We start from the raw sequence: 21,429 nt of genomic DNA, 5'->3' as shown, positions 1-21,429 counted from the left end.
CAAATTACTAAAATATGGTTAAAATCATATTCTGCATGCCTTCTTTTGGGTGCCTTTAATTTGACTATACAATAGTATATGGATGATGGATTTTGTGATTCTTAACACTCTCTCTCCAACAAAAGAAAACGTTTTTTGTTACTAGTATTTGTCAATTAATAAGTTTCCTTGAAAAAATGGTACTTACTGTTTTATTTTAAAATCAGGCAACATAAGAGTAGTGCCACCGTACCACCACAACCCATTATATATGGTGCATATGATGTGGACTTATTTATAGTTTAAAATGTCAGAGTGGAATTTTGATTAGTTTGTAGATCATACCCACTACAATTCCTATGCTCTGGTTTTGATTACATTTTATGTTCCCAACTATTTAAGGTGTCATGATAATAACAATTCAAAAGCAATGTTTAATTAGATGATTTTTTGTTCACCCCTAGCCGTATATATATGGTTTTACACACACGGACAAAACATGCATCCCCATTATATGGAGACATGTTCAATGCGTTAGAGAGAAGATTTAGAGTTCTACTTCATTTTTAATAGTGTAGTATATTTTGTCACGAGGCAAACAAAGATTATAGAGCATCAATGTGGACTAATTTTGTAATTGAAGGGAGTGCTCAGTGGAGCAGGTAAACAGAATGGAAGCAAGAGGGGTCACACGATCGTCAGGGCTAATTCAATTTGTCCATACTACTTTCTATGGTTGGCTAGATTTCTTTAATTTACAATGAACTTTCCATTTAAGGATATATAATAACAATCAGATGAGTTGTTTTCCCCTTACAAAATTTCGGCCTGCATAACAAGTGTATTGAAAGTAATGTTTTTAAAATTTAATCCATCATTGAACAGGTCAAATTAATAGTACTAGTTTAAGATTCTAATAGTGCAAATGATCTAAAAAAATGATTCAATAGTCCAATTGTGGTTGAAATGTAATCGAACCAGTATTGATATTAATATATGATAATAAAAATTAAATAATATTTAATAAAAAAATGCAATATTTTTTTACAGTAAAATATAATAATCTTATAACACTAAAAATGCAAGAATTCAAAATTATATCATGGCTTATCATGGCTTTGGTTGGTATACCCAATCCCCCACCAATCATTGGAGACCAGTTCTTGTGTGTGATTTTGTGTTATAATTAGTCTCACCTTCATGTGTTAAAGTAAGCACCCATTATCCTATCTTGTACTATGAAGACCCTATTTCACAAAGGATGTCAAGGCCTTTGGTCTCAAAAAGCTCCAGTCCCAATTATATTCATATCTTCAGTTGGTATAACAAACTTAATTTCGTACTTATAATTAGTCATAATTTCTATAATAACGGGGTTAAGAATACCTAAAGTGGCTCTGATTTTTTTTTCTTTTTTCAAAATCACAGGCAGTGGCTGTCACTGTGTGTCCCATTTAGTGACGTATCAAATTGATTCATTATATTATTTAACACTTAGACATAAAAAGAAAAAAATATATAAATATGATAAAATTTATCATGTAATAAAAAGAACCAGATAAAAGAAATAAGAAATATTAAAAAATTATTTAAAATAATGAAATATTTTTATATTATTATTCTTACCTAAAAAATAAGGATAAAGTAGATGATTAGTGATATAACTATTAACAATGAGCTTTATATATGTGTGTTAACAACATATTATTTTGAATATATCTTTTATTATTGATTGAATTTCATTAAAAATTAAATATTTTGTAAGTCTCATTTTTATGGAATAGATCTCTCTTGGATTTTATAATTCTCAATAAAACTTAACTAATAACAAATAGAATAAAAAAAAGTGTGTAATATAAAAATGCTATTATAAAAAATGTGTTACCATCACCTCTCTTCTTATGATATTCACCTCCATCATCATCGGAGAATTAGCATGACACTTCTAATCAACAATAGATTGATGTAATAAATTTATACAGTACACTATCTCATGTCAGTTTAATTGCTGTTAATTTGTTTTTCCACTCAATGACTTTTTGTTATTTTTTTCGTACAAATCATAGATAATTTTATTTTTTCTGGTGATTATAAAAAGTCCACCAAAGGCGAAGCAAAAGTATAAAGATAGGCAAGTTAAGACCCCACGTAATTGGATGATAAAAAGTGATAGATAGGCAACTAGAACCACTTTATCGTAGTGTTCTGCGGTGGACCTTCTGGTAAGGGATCCAACGATGGAATTGAAATTTTGTAGGGAATTGAACATGAAAATAATATTAAAATAAGATAAATAGTTAAATAATATTTAATGATAATGTAGAAAAAGTCAATTATTCTCCTATTTAGTACAAGTTCAACAAGTTACATGGTTTAATAGTAAAAGAAGGTACTCGTCGGCTCCAATTAAGCATACTTTGGACAGCGAATAATATTGTATTCGTTCAAACCAGCGAATATAATGATTTTTCCATCATCGATGGGAGGTGTTTCAAATTGACATTTAATTGTTTATCCAACAATGTTACATTGAACTTAATTTATTAATGTTTGATTAATTATTTTCTTCACAAAATCTGATATATCTGTTCATATGCACAATGCACCCCATACTGTGAAACTCCAACTTGTAAAAATTCTTCTCTAATTAACTCTTGTTTTCAATTTACACTCTATAATTTAACAATAGATTCACAACACATGAATTTGCTACATTAAAATCCAATTCAATTCACTCTTCTATAAACAAATCAATATGTTCCAACACACAAAATCAACACAACCATTTATTCCTTGTTACTCAAAAACATACTACCACATATGCAATCCAACGTCACAAGCATCAACCAAACTTTCAAATGTCCTACTAATGAATGCAACCAAGTTAAGAATCACAAATTAGATCAAGATCGACAAACTTAAAACTGAAATGATCTTTGATTCAATGATCTCTAACAACGAAAAACGAATCTTCAATTAACAGATCCTTTTACTGTGGAAAAGAAATTCACAAATCCTTCTTCCCCCTCTCATTCCTTCTTTCCCCTTTGGTTGGACCAGTCAATTGGGTCAGTTCCAGTATTAAATCAATCATGCAATCGATCCGGTCAAACCCGACTAGTTAGGTCATCGGATTCCGGTTGGACCAGTCTGGTCTGATTGATTTTACAATAAAAAATGGATCATCCCTACGTCATTTTGATATCTCATTATTATCAATTGTTATTTTGGATTTTTGAGTATGGATAGACTTTTCTTACACAAATAATGTTAGTTATATATTTATATATAATAAATACATATATAATTTTGAATTTTTGATATATACCGAATCAAATCAAACCAACTACTGATTCACCGGTTAAACCACTAACCCACTAATTCATTATCTCAATTGGATCAATGATAGAATCAGATTTCACAACTATGATTTAAAGTAAGATTTGATGGTTATAAAAGAGGATAAAAATAAAATTTTCAATTTCATAAAATAACCGTGCATGGGTGAACCGCCTATTTAGGAGTTCACCGAAAAATTTGCCTCACTTTATCTATATTTGTAATCATCATTATGAAACTTGGTCCGCATTATTTCCTTATAGTGATAATCATTGGGCCTATTGGAGGAAAAGAAGTCCTTTCAGGCTATAAACCCATAACATCAACACAAAATCATATTAAATTGATAACAGTCATCAAGTTTTGAACATATAATCTTTCGCATTTTTTTTTATCACAAAAGGTCTAAAAAAAGTATTTCACAAACTTGAAGGAATAAAAAATAAAACTTTAAATTTGAGAAATTTAAAACATATTTAAGCTAACAAAATAATGTGAAAGTGACTCTCGGGACACAAGAAAGAGAGAGAAGAGGGTGAAAGCATAATAATGCTATCTTAGCTTTTTCATGTGTACACTTTATATAGTTTGTTTCTTCTAAGGTATGAACAATACCTACATTAATACTTACATATAACAGCCAAAAAGGTTTAGCAATATATATAGGCAAAATTTTATGCCTTCACCATTGTCAAACATAAAGCAACATGATTGGAATTTAATATATAACATTTCTATTCTTGGCAGAATTTCTCAGTGCTCCTGCAGCATTTGCTGAAGAGGCTGGATTGATGGCCTTCCGTATCTTAGAGACATTCCAAGCAGTGTTAACAGAATGTCCTGCAGTTGCAAACACATGCTCAGTAGCCTCCCCTGCTTCTTCCCCAAACCTGTTGCCAAAGGATCCATGTAATATTACATTTATATATTGACAAGAGGACTACTAACAACATAACTTCTAACCCACACTTTTCTATTGGTAGAAATTCATGTCTCATAATTTGAGAATGACTCGTTTACATAAATTTCACATAATCAGAGAGAGTATGTGAAAAAAAGTGTTAAAAAGTGTCTTGCTAGCACTTTTTTATTGATATATCTTGTTCATGTAGTACAAAATTTTATGATTTTTGTAGTCATTCTTATTGACTTCGCTGATATAGATTGATGCAAGGTTTTAAAAACGGTCCATAATTGCAATTATGATTATAATGTTATGGCTTTCAAGATTTCTGTGACTGCAATTGCAACCAGATTTATTTGTATTTTTTTGCAATACCAACTATCATGACAAAACTTTAACTATGACTACAATTTAAAACCTTAAATTGATGTGGCGGAGTGTTAATATGTTGCATCAACCAAAAAATGGCATGGCTAAGTTAATTTTACAAGAGAACTTAAACTACCTGATAATGATGCTACAATTAAAATTAAGAAACTAAAAGTGTAGTTGAGCTAATCATAAACGTAAAAACTCTTGTCCAGGCTAAGTAGAGTTCAGTTTAAGTCATAAATTGTCAATGACCACTATAAATTTCTGGTTTACTATTTTTTTTTTTTTTGAATTCTGGTTTATTATTGTTCAAAGCAGTATAATAATAATATTGTTTACCTGTTAGAAACCATTCTGGTTGCAGCTTGGGAGGTGGCTGAAAAGGTTTGTTTTTCAGCAGCTTCAGCTGCTTCAAAAACTCTATCTGCAGCATTAAATAGAGATCAAGTTGATGCTGCTTGTTTAAAAGAAAGAGATTAGGTGGCAGTGCTTATGCAAGTAACCAGTATAAGAATAAGATTGGTATATTGGTTCTTTAAGATTAAATAATATATGCATTCACAGTTTTAGTTTTATTTTATATTGTCATCCAATCATAAATTAATATATATATATATATATGGTATGTTGAATAATTATCTTATGAGTCATACTTACCATGATTTCTGATTAATTAATAATATAATTTTTTTAAAACTAACAGTTACAAATTAAACTTGTGTTTTTTAATGTATGATAATTTCATAATGAAGACCATGCTAGCCTTATAAGTAGTATTTTAGACTTGGGTTGTTACTTACTGACTGCATCAAGGGAAGCCAACAGCACCTCTCCAGGGAGCATCTTTAGGAATGCCTGTCCTGGTTGGGATTTCAGCACAGGAGCCATCATTGATCCACTCATTATTCCAACACCATCAAGCAAAGATTTGGTTAACTTTTCTGTCATATTTGTCAGCTTTCTCACTCTAGATTTCAAACATGAAAAATAATCTCAATCAGTTTATAGTTGTATATATCCTCTTAAAATTATGGAGATGAAAAATTCATGGATAACACTATTATCCTTAACATTAATTCATGATCTGTAGAGTATACTCCATCACATCACATGTTCAGTATGTATTATGGTATGTGTGGTTATGTACAGAGTGAATTGTTAAATACCGTTTGAGGTTTTCGTTCGTTGCATTATTCTTTGTGGCATCACTCCTGTGGTTCATACTTTCTGTGACCACGCTACCATTGTTCTTTTCTGCAGCAGTATTTAGGATCGTTTCCCCTCCTTTTTGGACCTGATTTTCAGAACAAGTTTATGATGAAAAGCATAATGATTTATAGTGTGTTTGAATTAGTTTCATAGTAAAATAGTTAATTAATTTTTCATGATGAAAGTAAAGTAGCAAGTAGTTCCTTTTACTTTTTCATGCCATCACCTTGATTTTGTGGGGTTGAATTGATTCTTATGTGTTAATCAATGTTTCCTAGTTTATTTATTTTTTTATTCATGGGATAGGAATCAAAGATTTTTATGAGATTTATAATAATTCATATATTTTATTCAATCAATTGAATTATACAGGTTGGTAAAGTGTAACCTATGATTGTTGAGTGAAAATCTTATACTATTTTTCTTTTCCATAATCCCAGACCTAGCTATCAAGAAGCGAGCGCCCAAGCCCATATAAATCTACATGAGAATCTCATATTTCCAATGTATCATACTTTGGAATTTGACCTTGACTCAACATTATCCATGTTTCAATCTCACGCAATTTTCCTAGCATCAAGAAATTACAAGATGTCATATAATAGGAACTTGGAAGTAAATTGTCAAAAGGGCAACCTAGTGCATTAGTTCCCATCTAGTGGGGTTTGGGGAGAGACTATCATAATACAACACCAAGGATCGCTCTAACAAGAAGTAAACATTAAAACTTGGATTCACGTTATATTATTTTAAGTAGCATTAAAACATCAACTAAGATGAAATGTTCACATGTTTCATCCCAAGATGAATTAATTCTAAATTTTAAATTGAGATATCAAAATTGGTCCTTGTGAGTGTTTTTGGTTTCATGCATCATAATTGATTTTGCGGCCTGTTAAACGTGATTTTAGTAAGAAAACATATGTTCGGTTATTATTAGGTAAAGTTGACTTTTGCCTTTGAATCTCAATTTGACTAAAAGTGATAAAAAAAAAACGTAGCATTTAGTTAAAAAAAATTACAGTAAGTTTTACATCAAATTTAGTTTTTACGGTAAACATATTCAAATAAATCACTTAATTTCAAAATTAACTTTACAAAATTTATCTCATTCAAAATCCATAATATTTAGACACTTCATAATTTTAAACATCTCATCAACATCTTTCACTTTTCACTCATTCTTTTTATCACATCATATCACTTATCATATCTATATTTTTCTTACTTTTCTCTCCTTCTCATCACTAGGTGTATAATAATTTTTTAGTGTCAAAACATATTTATCCAAAAAAAACAACAGTAAAGTGTTGTTATTTAACAGAGAAACTAAACCTGGTTGGTGTAAGCATTGCTGCACATGAAGATACCCTTAACAATCTGGCCAGTCCCTCCTGCAATTGCCCTAGCCAGAAAATGATTGTAATCTTCAACCCTTGGAGCAAACTTCTCCCAATTAAGATCACTCTTCTTATTCCTTTCCAAACCAGAAAAGCAAGATTGATCCTTCAGAAAAGAATCTAACATCCCCATGTTCCCATAGCACTGTTCTGGAAAGGTGACACCATAGCTTAGAGGCTCACCACCATCTTTTACAGGCAGAGAGAACAGGTAGTGAAGAGCATCCACCTTCACCACTGGCTCATCTTTCGTTAGAGGCCACTGAACACTGTTTCCAACTTTTATGGTGGTTGCTAGTGGCACGTTCTTGTCCATGATCTTCATGATTGTGAAGTGACCTTGTGCCAGTTCTATGGCTTCGCCTTCGTCCATCAGATGAACTTTGCATCCTGGAATCTGCAGCACTACTTCTTGTTTGAGAGTTTTGGGTTTTTGGAACTCTGCATGATGATGATGATGATGATGATGATTGGAGTTTTCCAACGGTGGTTCAGCCTTGGAGCTATTGCAACCCATCTCTGTTTCTGTTCTGTTTTTGCCCTGTTCTTTCTTGGGACTGCTTGGGATGTTAATGGAGATAAATTATTCAGGATATGGATTTGGTTTTATGGTTTATAAATGTCTACAACTACACTTTGCTATTGAACTAAAAAATGAAAAGTAATTTAAGATAAATATTAGAATTTGATTAGAATGGATTCACGTTGTAACATGATAATATTGATGAATTTTATAACTATTTTTTATGTTTATCACGTGTATTTTTCATATAAGACAAGTTTGCATTGACACAAAAATATTATTATGAACAATAAAATTTAATGTTTAAGATTTAAATATTATTAATTAAATTAGAACAATCTCATGTCATGATAGTATTATAATATCTACTGTAAAAATTATATTAAGATGAGTTTTAATTTATTGAAGTATAAAATCTTTTTTGACAGTGTATGAAATAATGGGAAACGTCATTATTTATTCATTATCTTGAAGATACATGTTAGTGAGACCCTTGTGTTCATAGCTTTATTCTGTTCATTGTTATTGGTGAGTAATGTGGAATATGGTGTTATGATAGGGAATGTGACTTCGGGTGGAAATGGAATATGTAAGAAGACAAAAAAAGGGGATAGCTTGTTGGACAATCTGCAATAGCATCACAACTTGCTGTGACACAAAATACCTTACTATAACATGCATTATTCTTTCCCTTATCTATCTTCTGATATTCTTTTATTCTTCTGTTGTTTTAGTAGGAAGTTAGGTCTCTTTAACACTATCTTGGAATGAGTGGAATTAGATTTAAATTTTTAAAAAAGTAAAATCTTGGATTATAGCCTTTTGATCAAATAAAATTGTAATTGAGAAAAGAGACTTTGTCAACTAGATTTTTTTTTATAGATTAATCATTAACAAAATTATTAAATACATAGCATATAAAAGGATAATTTGCTTAAATTTATTTGTTAAAATAAGTATTTATTTTAATAAAATAAATAATTTTCTATTTTATTAATGTGTTTGTCTAAGATATTTTTACTTTAAAAAAATTATTTATTTTAATAAGCAAATCTTATTTGCTTCTTTAAAAAATACTTATTTTAAATTATTATTTTTAAAAAATTAAACAAAGTGACCCAAAATATGATTAGAAAAAGCTTAGTTTTGAGCCTGGAATTATGTCATGGCCTTTTTCCTTATTAAAGGTGTGCATGAAATGCATGCTTTTTATAAGATCAGAAGTGACACCTCCCTCGGCATGTTTCGTCCTAGTTCCTGTTACGCTTGGTCTTTTTTATTCTTTCTACCTTCCTTCATTGTTGCATAATGCATATGATTTTGTTTTCCTGAAGAATACCTTTCTTTTGGGTGCATTTCTGAAGAATACTTTACTTTAAATGTAGGAAAATATATTAACCATTATTCTTTATGAAAAATTCTATTTAAAAAAAAAAACTAAGGTTGAAATTGTATTAGATAGGGTGGATGTTTCTTTTATTCTAAAACTAGGCATCAATTCATTTTGGTATTTATTAGATAAGGCTTTTGGTCTCCAAGAAATTGTTTGTTACCCAAATCCGGAAGATGTAAAAGATAATTATGTACTTTCTTTTTTAATCTAACGAGTTAGACTTTTGCATTGAATATATTATTTTAAAATTCCAAAACCTAAGTGAATTGGAGAAGAACAAAAAAATAAATGAGTACAGTGGATTTTTATTTAGTTGTTTTTAGTTTAAAGATTATTTTTTTATGGAAAAACTGAGAATAATGCAATAGAAAATTTTAACTAAACTAATTCAAAAACATTTAAAATTTGAAAAATCAGAATTCACTGTTTTACAATGTAATTGTATAACTAAGAAAACTTGGGATGTTATGATATGGTTGACATAGTCATGCACCTTAAACATGGGAGCAGGAATTCGATCCCCAAGATCTTGTATATGGAATATTGTTCCGTTAGAAGAAATAAGTTCTTTAACTAAATTCTAATATCTCAGAAGATTAGTCTCTAGTTTTTTTGCTAAAGGATACCTTAAATCAAAATAAAACCTTAATATACTTATTTGACGTCTACCATGTAACTAAAAAGATATTTCCTCTGTTTTTATCTGTTAATTAACGTTTTTCATGCATAATTTAAGAAATTTAATTAATGTGTCACAATTATTTTTAAATTTATTAAAATACCATTAATTTATTTCATATAATCTTCTCATAATTATTTCTTTTCTAGTTTTTTTAATTAGAAAATTAGTGATTAATATTATCTTTTTTTCAAGATAATGACTTAATTAAAAAATATAATTTTTAAAATAAAAAGATGAATAGTTTTTTCCATATAAGAATTAAAAAGAAAAGGAAAGGAGTAATGTTTTTCTTCTTCTTTTGGGTAAGTTAAAGGAAGGGAAAGGAATACTGTATTATTGTATATATCTAGAAGTGTTTAGGTAATGTTTGTTTTATGGATTATTTATTTAATTTTGAGAATATTTTTTCTGAAAATATTACATGAGAATAATAAATTTTACTAAAATAAATGGGTTGTATATGCAAAAATAATTAATTTAGTATTTCATAATAAACGTGAGAATAAATTTTTTCAATCTCATGACTTTGAAAATATGAAAAATAATCCGTGAAACAAAGGATTATAAGAAATATTGTTAAAATGGGCCGCTGAGGAGCAAACTTTGGGCCACAGAAAGAAGGGATTTTCTTCCTGCACCGTTAATACTTATTCTAGACCTAATATTTTGAATGAAAAACCAATTTTACCCCTGATTTATTTAACTTAGATTTGAACTATGGATTGAGAATCCGTCCCTTCACCATTCAGGCTGTTTTCATTCTCCTCTCAAATTCTCTCATCTTCTTTTCTTCAATTCGCAGTTCGTCTTCATCAAGTAGTGTGTGGTCGTAGTTGGTATCTGCCGTCATTCCAAAATCACTATCGTGAGTTCTGCTTTCTCTATGTTTTTTTTTCTCTATTGAATATATGGATTAGAAATCCGTATGAACCATACGGATTAACAATCCTTATAAATCATATGGTTTGACAATCCGTATAGAGTAAATGAAGGCAAAAAAAACTTATCAGTGACGATGCAACGCGACTCATGGCGACAGAGGAGAGGAAACCCATGGAGGACGACAAGGAACTGTTGGAGAAAAAACTAGGGAGGAGCCACGGGCAGCAAACACACACCATGAATAATACCAACATCAGCTTCGCGGAGGAGAAGGAGGAGACCAACGAATGTGCCAAAAATTCCAAATGAAAAGTGTCTTACAGATTATTAATCTGTAGGCTATATGAAGAAAAGAGAAAAGAAATGGACAGAGAAAAATATATTAGGTATAAAAGAAATTTGTTGGGTGTAAGAAGAATAAGCCCAGAAAGAAAACAATCCCAGCCCAATCCAGCCATCGCATTCAGGCCGAATTAGCCCAAATCCTCTTCTGGCCTGTGTTTCTGGCCCAACATTGCTATTTCTCTCTCTCTCTCTCTCTCTCTTTCTGTGTGCGAAAGTGTTCCTTTATTGTCTTCACGCGCAGCTCATTCATCTTTGGTGAGTGGCGACATAAATAAGCATTTGCCTACGTTGTTCGTGTTGGATGCTTCCCACCTCTCATTGGTAAGTTTAGATTGTATCATGATTCTGTTCTCTCTCTCCAAAAGTGCTTGTAACTTTTTATGAGCAGGAACAGTGCTCAATATGTTTGCATTAACGCATACCCTTTTCTTGTATTCGCCGTTTCAGATTGGATTAAGCGCCAAAGTTTCCGAATTTGCATAATGGTATTGCTAGTTGGGCTTACATTGCTTTTGGGTCTCTTCCTCGCTGTTCTTCTATTCAACCCACGACACCGCAAATCTGGTTATGTTCATTTTGATGTGATCTATGTTTTTTGTTTTTTTGTTTTTTTTTTTTAAATTTGGGTATGCATAATATACTGTGTGTATTTACGTTAGTTCTTTGCATCATTCTCAGGGCATAAGGCAAAAGCTCAAGCCAGTTTAAACGTTGATAAGGTATCCAGTTATTGTAGCTTAGTGCTTTTTCTAGCATTTGTTCTTCCCTTTTTTTTTAGCTGTGAATTCTGCTGCTTTTACTATAGGTTATAAAATAGAATCATTACCAGTGAAATCTATTTCTGACTTTGTTTGAATACAATGTGGATCTTGGTGAAACTGAGAATATATGTAATGTCTTGTTTCAGTTGTTTAAGCAATTGGTGAGGTGGGTTTCTTAGGATTTGGTGTCATTTGAGTGTTTTGCTCAATGCTCATACCCCAAAAGAATGAAAACTTGTGTTAATGATCAAGAATGCTTGCAAAATATTTGTTAAAAGTTAAAATTCTCTTTTCAACTTATAGAAGGTGGGTCCTACACGGGATTTCACCCAATAATAAGAGTGTTGAAAAGAGTTTGTCAATGAGAATGTTGCTTGAGTTCCTCCTAAATGATGTGGCTTTATCTTTTTTGTGGAAGACTTATTTCTTATTTGAGTTGAGCACAATCTAAAAGCAAAGGCGTGACATATAGGAAATAGGAGGCCTTTTATCATTGTCTGATTCTGAGTAAAGATCAGAGTTTTACCATTTTTTGCTTCAGGGTTGAAATTTTGAAATTCAGGGAGGCCCACAAAAGGGGAATTAACTTTGGGGAGGCTATTCTTCAGAACCTTGCTTATTGAGTGGAATCACCATCTATCCAGCTTGCACTTTGACTAATGAAAGATAGGACTAATTTAGCATTTAAAAAGACGAGTACCATTTTTATGATTTTATCATATTATAGGAGCTAGGTTAGTAAGATGGAAATAAACTTACCTTGAACTACAGGTCAAATGTTGGTCATGGTGAACTAATTTGATTGGACTGGAAGTAAATCTATCTATAGTGGGAGCTAATAATAGCCAGTGGACAAAATTGGGAGGGTTGATTCAAACATAAAATTGTGTGTTCTTTAGTGATAAATTTTATCTAACTGTTATCATTCATTATCTACTATATTTTGCTTGTAGGCATCAAAATCCTACAGTAAAACAGAAGTTTCGTTGCATAACAAGAGAACAGACTGTTGGATAATCATCAAGAACAAGGTATGAGCTTTTTATTTGTGTTGCATATTAAGCACCTTACAAATGTGCTACTCCTTTGGTTTAAAACCAAATAATATTTCTATATCAAATCTTCTGATCACCATTCAATCCTATCTATGCTACATTATTTGTTTTTGGTACAATAGTGGCAATTAAATTTGAACCTATAACCTCATGCAAAGTATGCAAGCTATCAGTTCATCATTAGCCTGATGCTAGTGGCTTGACTACATCAGTTGCTCATGGTATGATTTGACATTTTTACCACTGTAAGTGATACACAGTTTACATTTCTTGCGGTTTCATCCACTGTAGGTATATGATGTTACCTCATATGTGGAAGAACATCCAGGTGGTGATTCCATTCTTGTACATGCAGGAGATGATTCAACTGAAGGGTTTTTTGGGTATGCATTCATTCCTATTTGCCCATTGCTGATTGCTTATCTCTACTGAAGATGTTTGTCTGAATTTACCTGTATTATATATTTTTTTCTTAATAAAAAAATTTCTCAAATTTGCCAATAAAATATTTCTGACTTCCTTCTTGATATGTACCTGGATTAATCATGTTCCCACTGTTCTCATAGATTACCTACTTAGACTTGGCCAACAAAGGTTTGAGTAGAAGTTCCATGAGTATTTTTCTCACGAACCGCTGATATTACTCCCTCTAAGGTTTGGGGGGAACTAGAAAGAAACAGGAGAAGCACAAGGTTTCCGCCATTGCCACAAATGCTTTTGTATAAACGTTAGGTCTATATTATGTATGTCATGACCCAACTATTTTAAAGCTTAAGCTGCTAGTTAGGTTAAAGCTGATTTGTTTTAATGTTTTTTTTTTTGCTCAGCAAAAATAGATAATATATTAATTGAGTACCAGAGGTACTAGATTTACAAGTATTGCATTATAAGACCACAGGCCAATGGTTCCATTATCGGACTAATGTAGTCCTGATAGAAACCAAAGCCTAGATTACAAGTGACCTGTATTTTGCAACTATGCCCTGTACTGTCAACAACTAATACACAAATCCTGATCTAAGATTGCTGGACCAGTGATTGTAGCTGATTGTAGCTGATTTGTTTTAATGTGTATTCAATATTGAATACAATATAGCTTTTCCTTCCTAGTTCATCACATTACCTTCATAGACTCTGATGAAGGTATCTGGCCATACATTAGATATTGGTTTTCACTGGATAATAAATTAATAATGCCATGCTATATGGATATGACTACAACCATGAACTAAGCATCATTTGAGTGTTACAGTTCCTCCTTCAGATTATGTATCAAATTCAACAGTAACAGGTCCTCCTTATCCAAAACAAGTATTTCACATGATTTTATCTTTCACATGCTCTATCAACCTAGCTCATAAAAGGCTTCTGACATGTTGTGGTCAGTTTGCTGCTATCAGTTGTATTCCCTATCAAAATTTAGTTTGTTTTTCCTATGACATAGATGCAATATGGTACATAATTTAGTCATATGTCAGTTTTAGAACTAGCCAACTTGGAAATAGTGAGGATTGAGAAACTCCTTTTTTTAACAAAGCTCTATCCCCTGATTGATCATTTCTCTATTTGTATTTGGTTTTCTGTACTTGTTTTAAGTGGTAAAATCCATAAATTTTTCTTCTTTATCTTCTTCTCCTCTACCTCATCTGTCACTTTTTACATTTGCTTTGCAGACCACAGCATGCAACTCGAGTCTTTGACATGATTGAAGACTTCTACATTGGAGATTTGGAGCAATAGCTTAGTCAGTTACTCCAGGAATGTATTGTTCAAGAGATGTATGATTTGAGAATTTCAACATTCTGCTGCTGGTTATCTCCCCAATTTTCACTTCTTGTGCATGGTTTTGATATATATTTGTGCATGAAATCATTTGTGCTCTCTTGTGGATGTGTGCAGAAATAGTAAAACAAATGAGGTTCCAGTCTTCATTTCATCTTCCAACCACCATTATTATCCTAGCTTTTTGTCTCTAGCAATTCCCTTTTGGTTGATTTGCTTTATCCTTAATTTATTAATATAATCTGCCCTAATTTTAAAAGGGGGTGTTGTTTAGGGAAAAGCTACAATATTATATTGTGTGTGATGGAGAAATGGAATTAAAAAATTGAATGTGAATCGCCAAACTGTATATGCGTTTAGCAATTCTTGGTTGTTGTACATAAATTACAAAAGTGAATTGTTACAATTACAAAATCAGCTCCAAGGAGCCATAAATCATATGGGATTGAATGGGTAATTAAAAAGTACATGTATATGGAACAATCAATAATGAATCACTAAACAATCAATAAGACCAATTAATCTACCAACAGCCTTGCTTCCAAAGGAACCATTGTGCCTCAAAATTTGGGGGCAGAGACATAAGACAAAATGGACAGAAACTATGTATGCTGAATGAAGCTATTTCCTGGTTACTCAGATTTCTTAGGTTGACGCCATTGGAACAAACGTTTGGACAAAGAACTAAGGAATGAGCCCTTGGTAGGCATCCCTTTCTTTCCATACAAATGTTTTCCTCCCAAGTCAGTGAAAACTGGAGCCACATCCTGCCTTCTTGGTATTCTATGTATCTGAATAATATGCAATGAACCAAAAAAAAAAAAACAAAATGGTTAAGAAAAAGGAATGCATGGTTTCAACCTTTCATTTTCAATTGCTACTAACGAAATGCTGATAATACACTTTTTTAACATTCTTCATTATTAGTTGAAATTTATTAGAAATCGTGAAAAATTATAGATCTCACCTCTGATTTAATAAGTTTTACTCATAATTTTATAATTTTCAATATGTTGCTAATACTTTTCTTGTTACTATATGTACATTTCGACAGCATATACGGTAGCAGTTGGAATGAAAGATTGGAGTAGTAATTTCGACTTCTAGAGTCAACTTGTAAAGTCAAGCTAAGGTTGACATAAAACCTTGACTTACCTTGTTGATTTTTCCATCTTTCAAATGGTATATAATGCCAGACCAATTGATAGACTGAGTAAAATGAGAACGAATTGCAGATATAGGGTATAAAAAGTTGCCCACCAGCATTGCAACGAATACCTGTTCAAAAGAAAATAAAACTTAAAAATAAATCAAATCTTACCTTATCAACTAGTATTTCGCTTCCTGTGACATCATATTAACTCAAAGATTCACAAATTATAATTCGTTTCCCACAAATTCTTGCATCACTTTATTTCATTGCAATGCCATGTTGAAATGTGTTTAAGACATCTAGGATAGCATCACTCAACCATCCACGTATAAAGGAGGGTTGGTGAAACACTTTTTTGGTTTAAGTACTTGGAGAAATACTTACTTTAAACCAATTATAAGAAGCCAGAGAAAGTCGAGGTGCCTCTGGGGACAATATGTTGCAAAGTAGAACTTCTATCCTTGTCAAGTTCCACATTGAGAAAAGTGAAATAAGAGTGCATGTGGCTAGGATCCACACCATTGTTAAACCTGAGAAAAGGCAAATCTTATTAAAGCTTAGTAAGATAGCTCATCCAAAAAATGAGTTTCTTCCATTTTTATTTTCCTTTTCACAAACCTTGACTATTCTTCATGAATCATGACATGAATGCATACATAAATTTTAGTAGGGGAAATGCAACACCAGATAGTAAACTAACATAGCCCATACCTGATTTCTTTCTTTCTCTTAATTTAGTACCCCACAGGGGAGAGTAGGAAAGAAAATGACAGCATTAGTAATAAACTTAAATGAAGCACCTATATAATTGTGGTTATAAATTCTATGCAAGTGCATGCTATTCTGCAACAAAGCATAAGAGACCCATCACAAGAGTTTCCTAACACTTCAAATATTGAACAGTATCCCTCATTCTGTGTTAGCATCCTGCCAATTTTTTTATGCATGAATCAACACTAACAACCTACCTACAAAGGGAAAGTAGTGTTCTCACCTCCAGAAGAGTAATCCATTTCTTCAAGTGAGTACTCCCTAGCGCGAAATCTTAGTGCTGCGGCAACATGAATCACTGCCATGCAGTATGGTGCAACAAATCCCCATGAAAAATAACAGTGAACAGCAAATAATGCACGGTTCATTACTTGATTAACTTTGGTTACATATGACTCCAAAACAAATGTTTGTTTCCTCAAATAATTCCAGTACCTGCACGTGTTTGAATAATTAATGGAAAATATATGGTGAAACTTTAATTTCGGGTGAGCAATAATCACAAACCTTCCAAAATTAAGATCACTTGCAAGGGGATGAGGAAAGACGGCAACCGCAGGAGAACTAATGAGCTTTTTGTGAGCCCCTGAATGTGACAGTATCATGGCAATAGAAAACATAATAAAGAGGAATGAACGACCAAGAAAAAACATTGAATATATATTGCAAAAAGACTAAGTCTATGCTAGTTGAATGCTGGCAAAGCTGTTGCATCATTGATTTTCAAAGTGTGAATTTAAAAGATTGATGAGTATCAGATATACCAGCTATGGCTGCAAGAGTCATATCATCAGAATATCCACCATCTCGAAGTCCCGAGACTACACCACAATTATCTTGCCTGAAGTCTTCAGAATGCATCTGGAGAAAAACTAAACAGTTAGACTATAACTATTTCTATGCACTAATGAAAAATAAAGGTAGAAGCTACTTGCCATCATGCACCCTCCCCACAAAAAGAATGTTTGTCCACCAGTGGCAAAGCCCATTGAACAAGGCTGTAGAACAAAATAAAAATAGGAATAAGTGAATTAAGTACAATCAGAATATTGATATATTATCAAAAACCCTTAATAGAAGTCATCAGATCCATCGCTAACACTATAACACATTAGAAATTTGCAATCATGCAGCTAACTCCAAGCAAAGAGATGAGATATCTAACAAATATCAAGACCAAAGTCAAAATTCAATTAGCTAAGCTTCATTTATGGTGATCCAGTGACTAACAAGTATGAGACAGGTGGAAAATAGAAGAAAACACAACGTTATGGGAACCCAGACATTTGCTGCAGATATTAGACGTATAAATCCAAAGGTTTTTGTGTACCATATGGTATTCATAGATGCAGTAACTCCCTAGACTTCCAGATGGCAAATCAAGAGGGTATCCGGTTTGAATAAATATCTGTTAAGCATCATAACAGTTGAAAGAGTGTAACCAAATGGTTTTAGGCAAGTGGAACTATAAATATTTCAATTAAACACCTAAAGAAAACAACCACAAGGAACAAATTCTTTTAAGCTATACCTTAGGATTCTTTTCCATTTCACGAACGAGTGCTCCAATTGATCCAGGATGTAGCCTAACATCATCATCTAAAAATAATACATACTTGCTATCTTTATGCATTGCCTCCACTCCAACCTGCCCAGGTGCCAATACTACGTAATACTAGTGTAGTTGGTAAAATGCATCAAGCAAGGACAACCTAACAAATCAACAGGAATGAAATTGCCCAGACATCCTATATCAATAAGTAAATGTTGGTCCTTCATAGATGTATTTGCCTAGCAAGGGTTATATAGTTTATATGCTTTTCAGCAACTAGTCAATTAAACAGCTAAGATGAATCAGCAAGTGTCATAATGAAAATATGTTTCAAATATAGTATGGCCCTACTTTGCATTTGAAAATACTAGGGCAAAGTATAAGAATAAAATCATACCAATTGATTGTGAATTTTTTGACTACAAGTTGTTGATAAACCAGCTATTATAATCCTAGCTTTAACAGAATCCTGCATGCATTAAACAGACATCTAAGTAAGATGCAGAAAATATCAATTTGTCAGAAAAGACCGAAAACTGTTCTGCAATAGAGTATTGCAAAGGCACCAAAACAATAGAATCAAATCTTAATATGAATTTCACATGTACCTCTAATTCTGTTATTAGTTTTGCTACAGCATGGTATGCAGGATCCTCTGTACTTTCAACTACTAAAAGATATTCTTGAGGGCCACCATAAAGCGATGTTAACTGCATTTGTAAAACAACAGGATCATGATAACCAAATATTTCCTTTCAAAAGGAGAAGCTCAAACCTGGAAATGATCATTAAGAAAAAAGTACTTCATTATGTCAAGAAGTTGCAGTGGTATGTGTCATATACCTGAGTCTTCCAGTTATGGAGATTGTGTTCTCCAAATCCTTTTAGGGGCATAATTACTGTTACACTTGGAAGATCAGCCTGATTGGAGTGCTCAAGTTCACTAATATCATGACAAAGGAATGCAAAGTTATTGCCATTCCGCATACTCTTCTTTATTCTATTTATTTCTCGGTTCCTGTAAGGCAAAAACAAAGTGCTCTAAATTTCTTGTCAACAAAATGATAAATGAGTTTCCTAACTCTGTTTGACATCTATGAGTACCTGACAAATGCAGCACAAGCCCACCCAAAAGCAAGGATTAGGTTTATTATACATCCCTGCATATCGAAACCTCAAATCAGGTTTGTATGACGCAGTAGTAGCATGATAGATTTTCTCTTAAACAAAAGGAGGAATACAAACTATAAAACAGTATTTTTGAAGGAAAAGTATGTCAATAATTATATTGCGATGATACAAACAAAAGGCAAGGCAAGGCATCAATGGAAGATGGTCCAATGAAAAGGAGAAAAGGAAGATAAAAGATAACTTTGAGATAACCATAAAAAAGACTTCGATCTATAAATTTCTATTGAAAATTCGGTTTTTGATGGTCCTTTCCACATTTCATGCTATAACTGAATACTAAACTGCGTACTCTTATTTTGTAATGTTTGAGAAACTCAGATGCTTGTATTATACACCTGTAATCAGTGTCGACTGGGACAACAATGCAAACTAAGAAGTACTGCATTGCCATTTTGTTTGGTTGCTAGCTTGATGCTTATAAAGTTAAACCACCTTACCAATATGTTTGATAACCAAAAACAATAAAATGACATAATCTCATGGAAGCTGTCTTTATTCTCTAACTTCATACCTCAGCAAGAACAACCAAGCCATTTTATTAAACATATTTCCATAAGCTAGAACATTAAAATGTACGTCAACCCCTCATTTTTCAAACAAGAAGTTGAACAGTCAATATAATTTTCTGTTGGTTTCCCACGTGTTCTTCCCTGTCAATCTATAATTTCTTTTGGTTTCCCAAAGGTAACCTCATTGAGAGGCAATTTTGTTTGGAGCATTGTCGAATACTAAATGTGGACACTTCTCCCAATCGAAATTCATGTCAATCTCTATAATGTTTCTTTAATTACAACACACTCATGTTTTGACAAAATAACATGTAATTGTCAAAACATAATAATTTTCCTATTGTAACCATATTCAACCATTTTTACACCAATTGGCAAATAGATAATGAAGAGCAACAAGTCCACATTGGATCTCAAAGTCCAAAGTATCATCTACTATTATAGTTCATGTAGAATTCTTGCTATTATGAACGAAAATGAACGTCGATACAAACACACCCTATGATTAGTTATCCACCTGAGTTTTAAATAATCCTGTATCAGTTGTTCCATACATAGTCTTCCTAGAATGAATTTCTCTACTATTTCCAAGGCAAAAATAAATAAATAAACACACACAACTGATCATATGATAGGAGGCAAAAGGAAACCTGCGCCTGAACGAAAATGGCAAAAGGAGAGCAGAAGTCAGTGCTGAGACGGAAGAGGGAGAAATCGAGAGAGTCTAAGGAAGCCATTGTTGTGACCCTTTTTCTCTGTTGTCTCAAGTTTTTCTTTGTTCCTTAATTTTTAAACTCTCCGATTCTTGCAACACAAACACATGGATTTATCTATAAGCATGTTTCTATCTCTACGTATAATTTGCATCACACCACAAAATTAAACACACACAACGCCACCACTCTTTCTTTTTTAATACAACACCATCACCACTCTTTCGTTTTTTTCCCTCTCTCTCTCTCTTCTTTATACTATATCTGTCTTTGATCATGAGATTGCATTAAAACACAAGCTTAAAATAGACAAGAGGGGGAGTAACCGTTGGATTGGTGGTTATTAATAAGTACGAGGGACACACCAAAACAACGGCTTCATGCATGCAGATTTTTTCATCCATTATATATAAGATGCTTCTGAATCTTTTCTTTATCTGTAGCTTTTGAATTATAGCTAGCTTTTTCAAATTCTTTTCTTTTATTGGCCAAAGTACGTACAAACTAAAAGGGGGTTGATAGGGTAGAAATTTTTAATTTTCTGAAAATCTTAAGTTAGAGAATTCTAGGTAACGCTTAATTTGTGTTTTTATATTTTTTTTCGTCTTTTATTTTCATTTTTTGAAAATAATTTTTATTTTTAAATTTTCAAAATATGTATCAAAAAGAAAATATTTTAAAGTGTTATTATATTTTCACTTTCTTACAAAAGACTAAAAGTATTGATTTATTATTTTCAATTTTGAACTTTTTTAAAAAAATATTTTCTAAATTTTAAACAAAATGTATTTTTACTTCTGTTTTCTTAAAAAAATGAAAACATAATCAAACCAAGCGCCACTTAGTTTTCCAGGTTTGATATTTATCTTTAAAAAATAGCATTCTTTGTTTATCGAGAACTTTTTAAATTAATT

At 32.0% G+C, this 21,429-nt stretch overlaps 3 protein-coding genes across 3 annotated transcripts; 1 reads left to right on the top strand and 2 right to left on the bottom strand.

The window, feature by feature from the left end:
• Positions 1-3,854: 3,854 nt before the first annotated feature.
• Positions 3,855-8,201, bottom strand: LOC100800545 (senescence/dehydration-associated protein At4g35985, chloroplastic). The gene is made up of 5 exons (XM_003517594.5): positions 7,139-8,201; positions 5,761-5,888; positions 5,395-5,561; positions 4,934-5,018; positions 3,855-4,208 (listed from the first exon to the last, which is right to left on the bottom strand). The coding sequence occupies exons 1-5, from the start codon at positions 7,718-7,720 to the stop codon at positions 4,037-4,039; spliced, it is 1,134 nt and encodes a 377-aa protein (XP_003517642.1). The 5' UTR covers positions 7,721-8,201; the 3' UTR covers positions 3,855-4,036.
• A 3,013-nt stretch (positions 8,202-11,214) lies between these two features.
• On the top strand, positions 11,215-14,775 carry LOC100790330 (cytochrome B5-like protein). Its single transcript, XM_003516745.5, has 6 exons — positions 11,215-11,349; positions 11,476-11,592; positions 11,707-11,747; positions 12,743-12,820; positions 13,136-13,227; positions 14,518-14,775. The coding sequence occupies exons 2-6, from the start codon at positions 11,511-11,513 to the stop codon at positions 14,582-14,584; spliced, it is 360 nt and encodes a 119-aa protein (XP_003516793.1). The 5' UTR covers positions 11,215-11,349; positions 11,476-11,510; the 3' UTR covers positions 14,585-14,775.
• Positions 14,776-14,977: 202 nt separating this feature from the next.
• LOC100800015 (uncharacterized) lies at positions 14,978-20,764 on the bottom strand. Its single transcript, XM_003517593.5, has 14 exons — positions 20,453-20,764; positions 19,207-19,262; positions 18,946-19,120; positions 18,711-18,812; positions 18,500-18,571; positions 18,082-18,198; positions 17,881-17,958; positions 17,486-17,548; positions 17,315-17,411; positions 17,058-17,136; positions 16,774-16,985; positions 16,164-16,309; positions 15,782-15,904; positions 14,978-15,417 (listed from the first exon to the last, which is right to left on the bottom strand). Exons 1-14 carry the CDS (start codon positions 20,537-20,539, stop codon positions 15,259-15,261), a joined length of 1,566 nt encoding a protein of 521 aa, XP_003517641.1. The 5' UTR covers positions 20,540-20,764; the 3' UTR covers positions 14,978-15,258.
• Between the last annotated feature and the right edge of the window lie 665 nt (positions 20,765-21,429).

The sequence above is a fragment of the Glycine max genome, chromosome 1 (assembly GCF_000004515.6).
Source record: "Glycine max cultivar Williams 82 chromosome 1, Glycine_max_v4.0, whole genome shotgun sequence".
NCBI classification, from domain to species: Eukaryota; Viridiplantae; Streptophyta; class Magnoliopsida; order Fabales; family Fabaceae; genus Glycine; species Glycine max.
The sequence above is the reverse complement of the archived record's forward strand: the minus strand, read 5'-3'. Positions and strand labels throughout refer to the sequence as shown.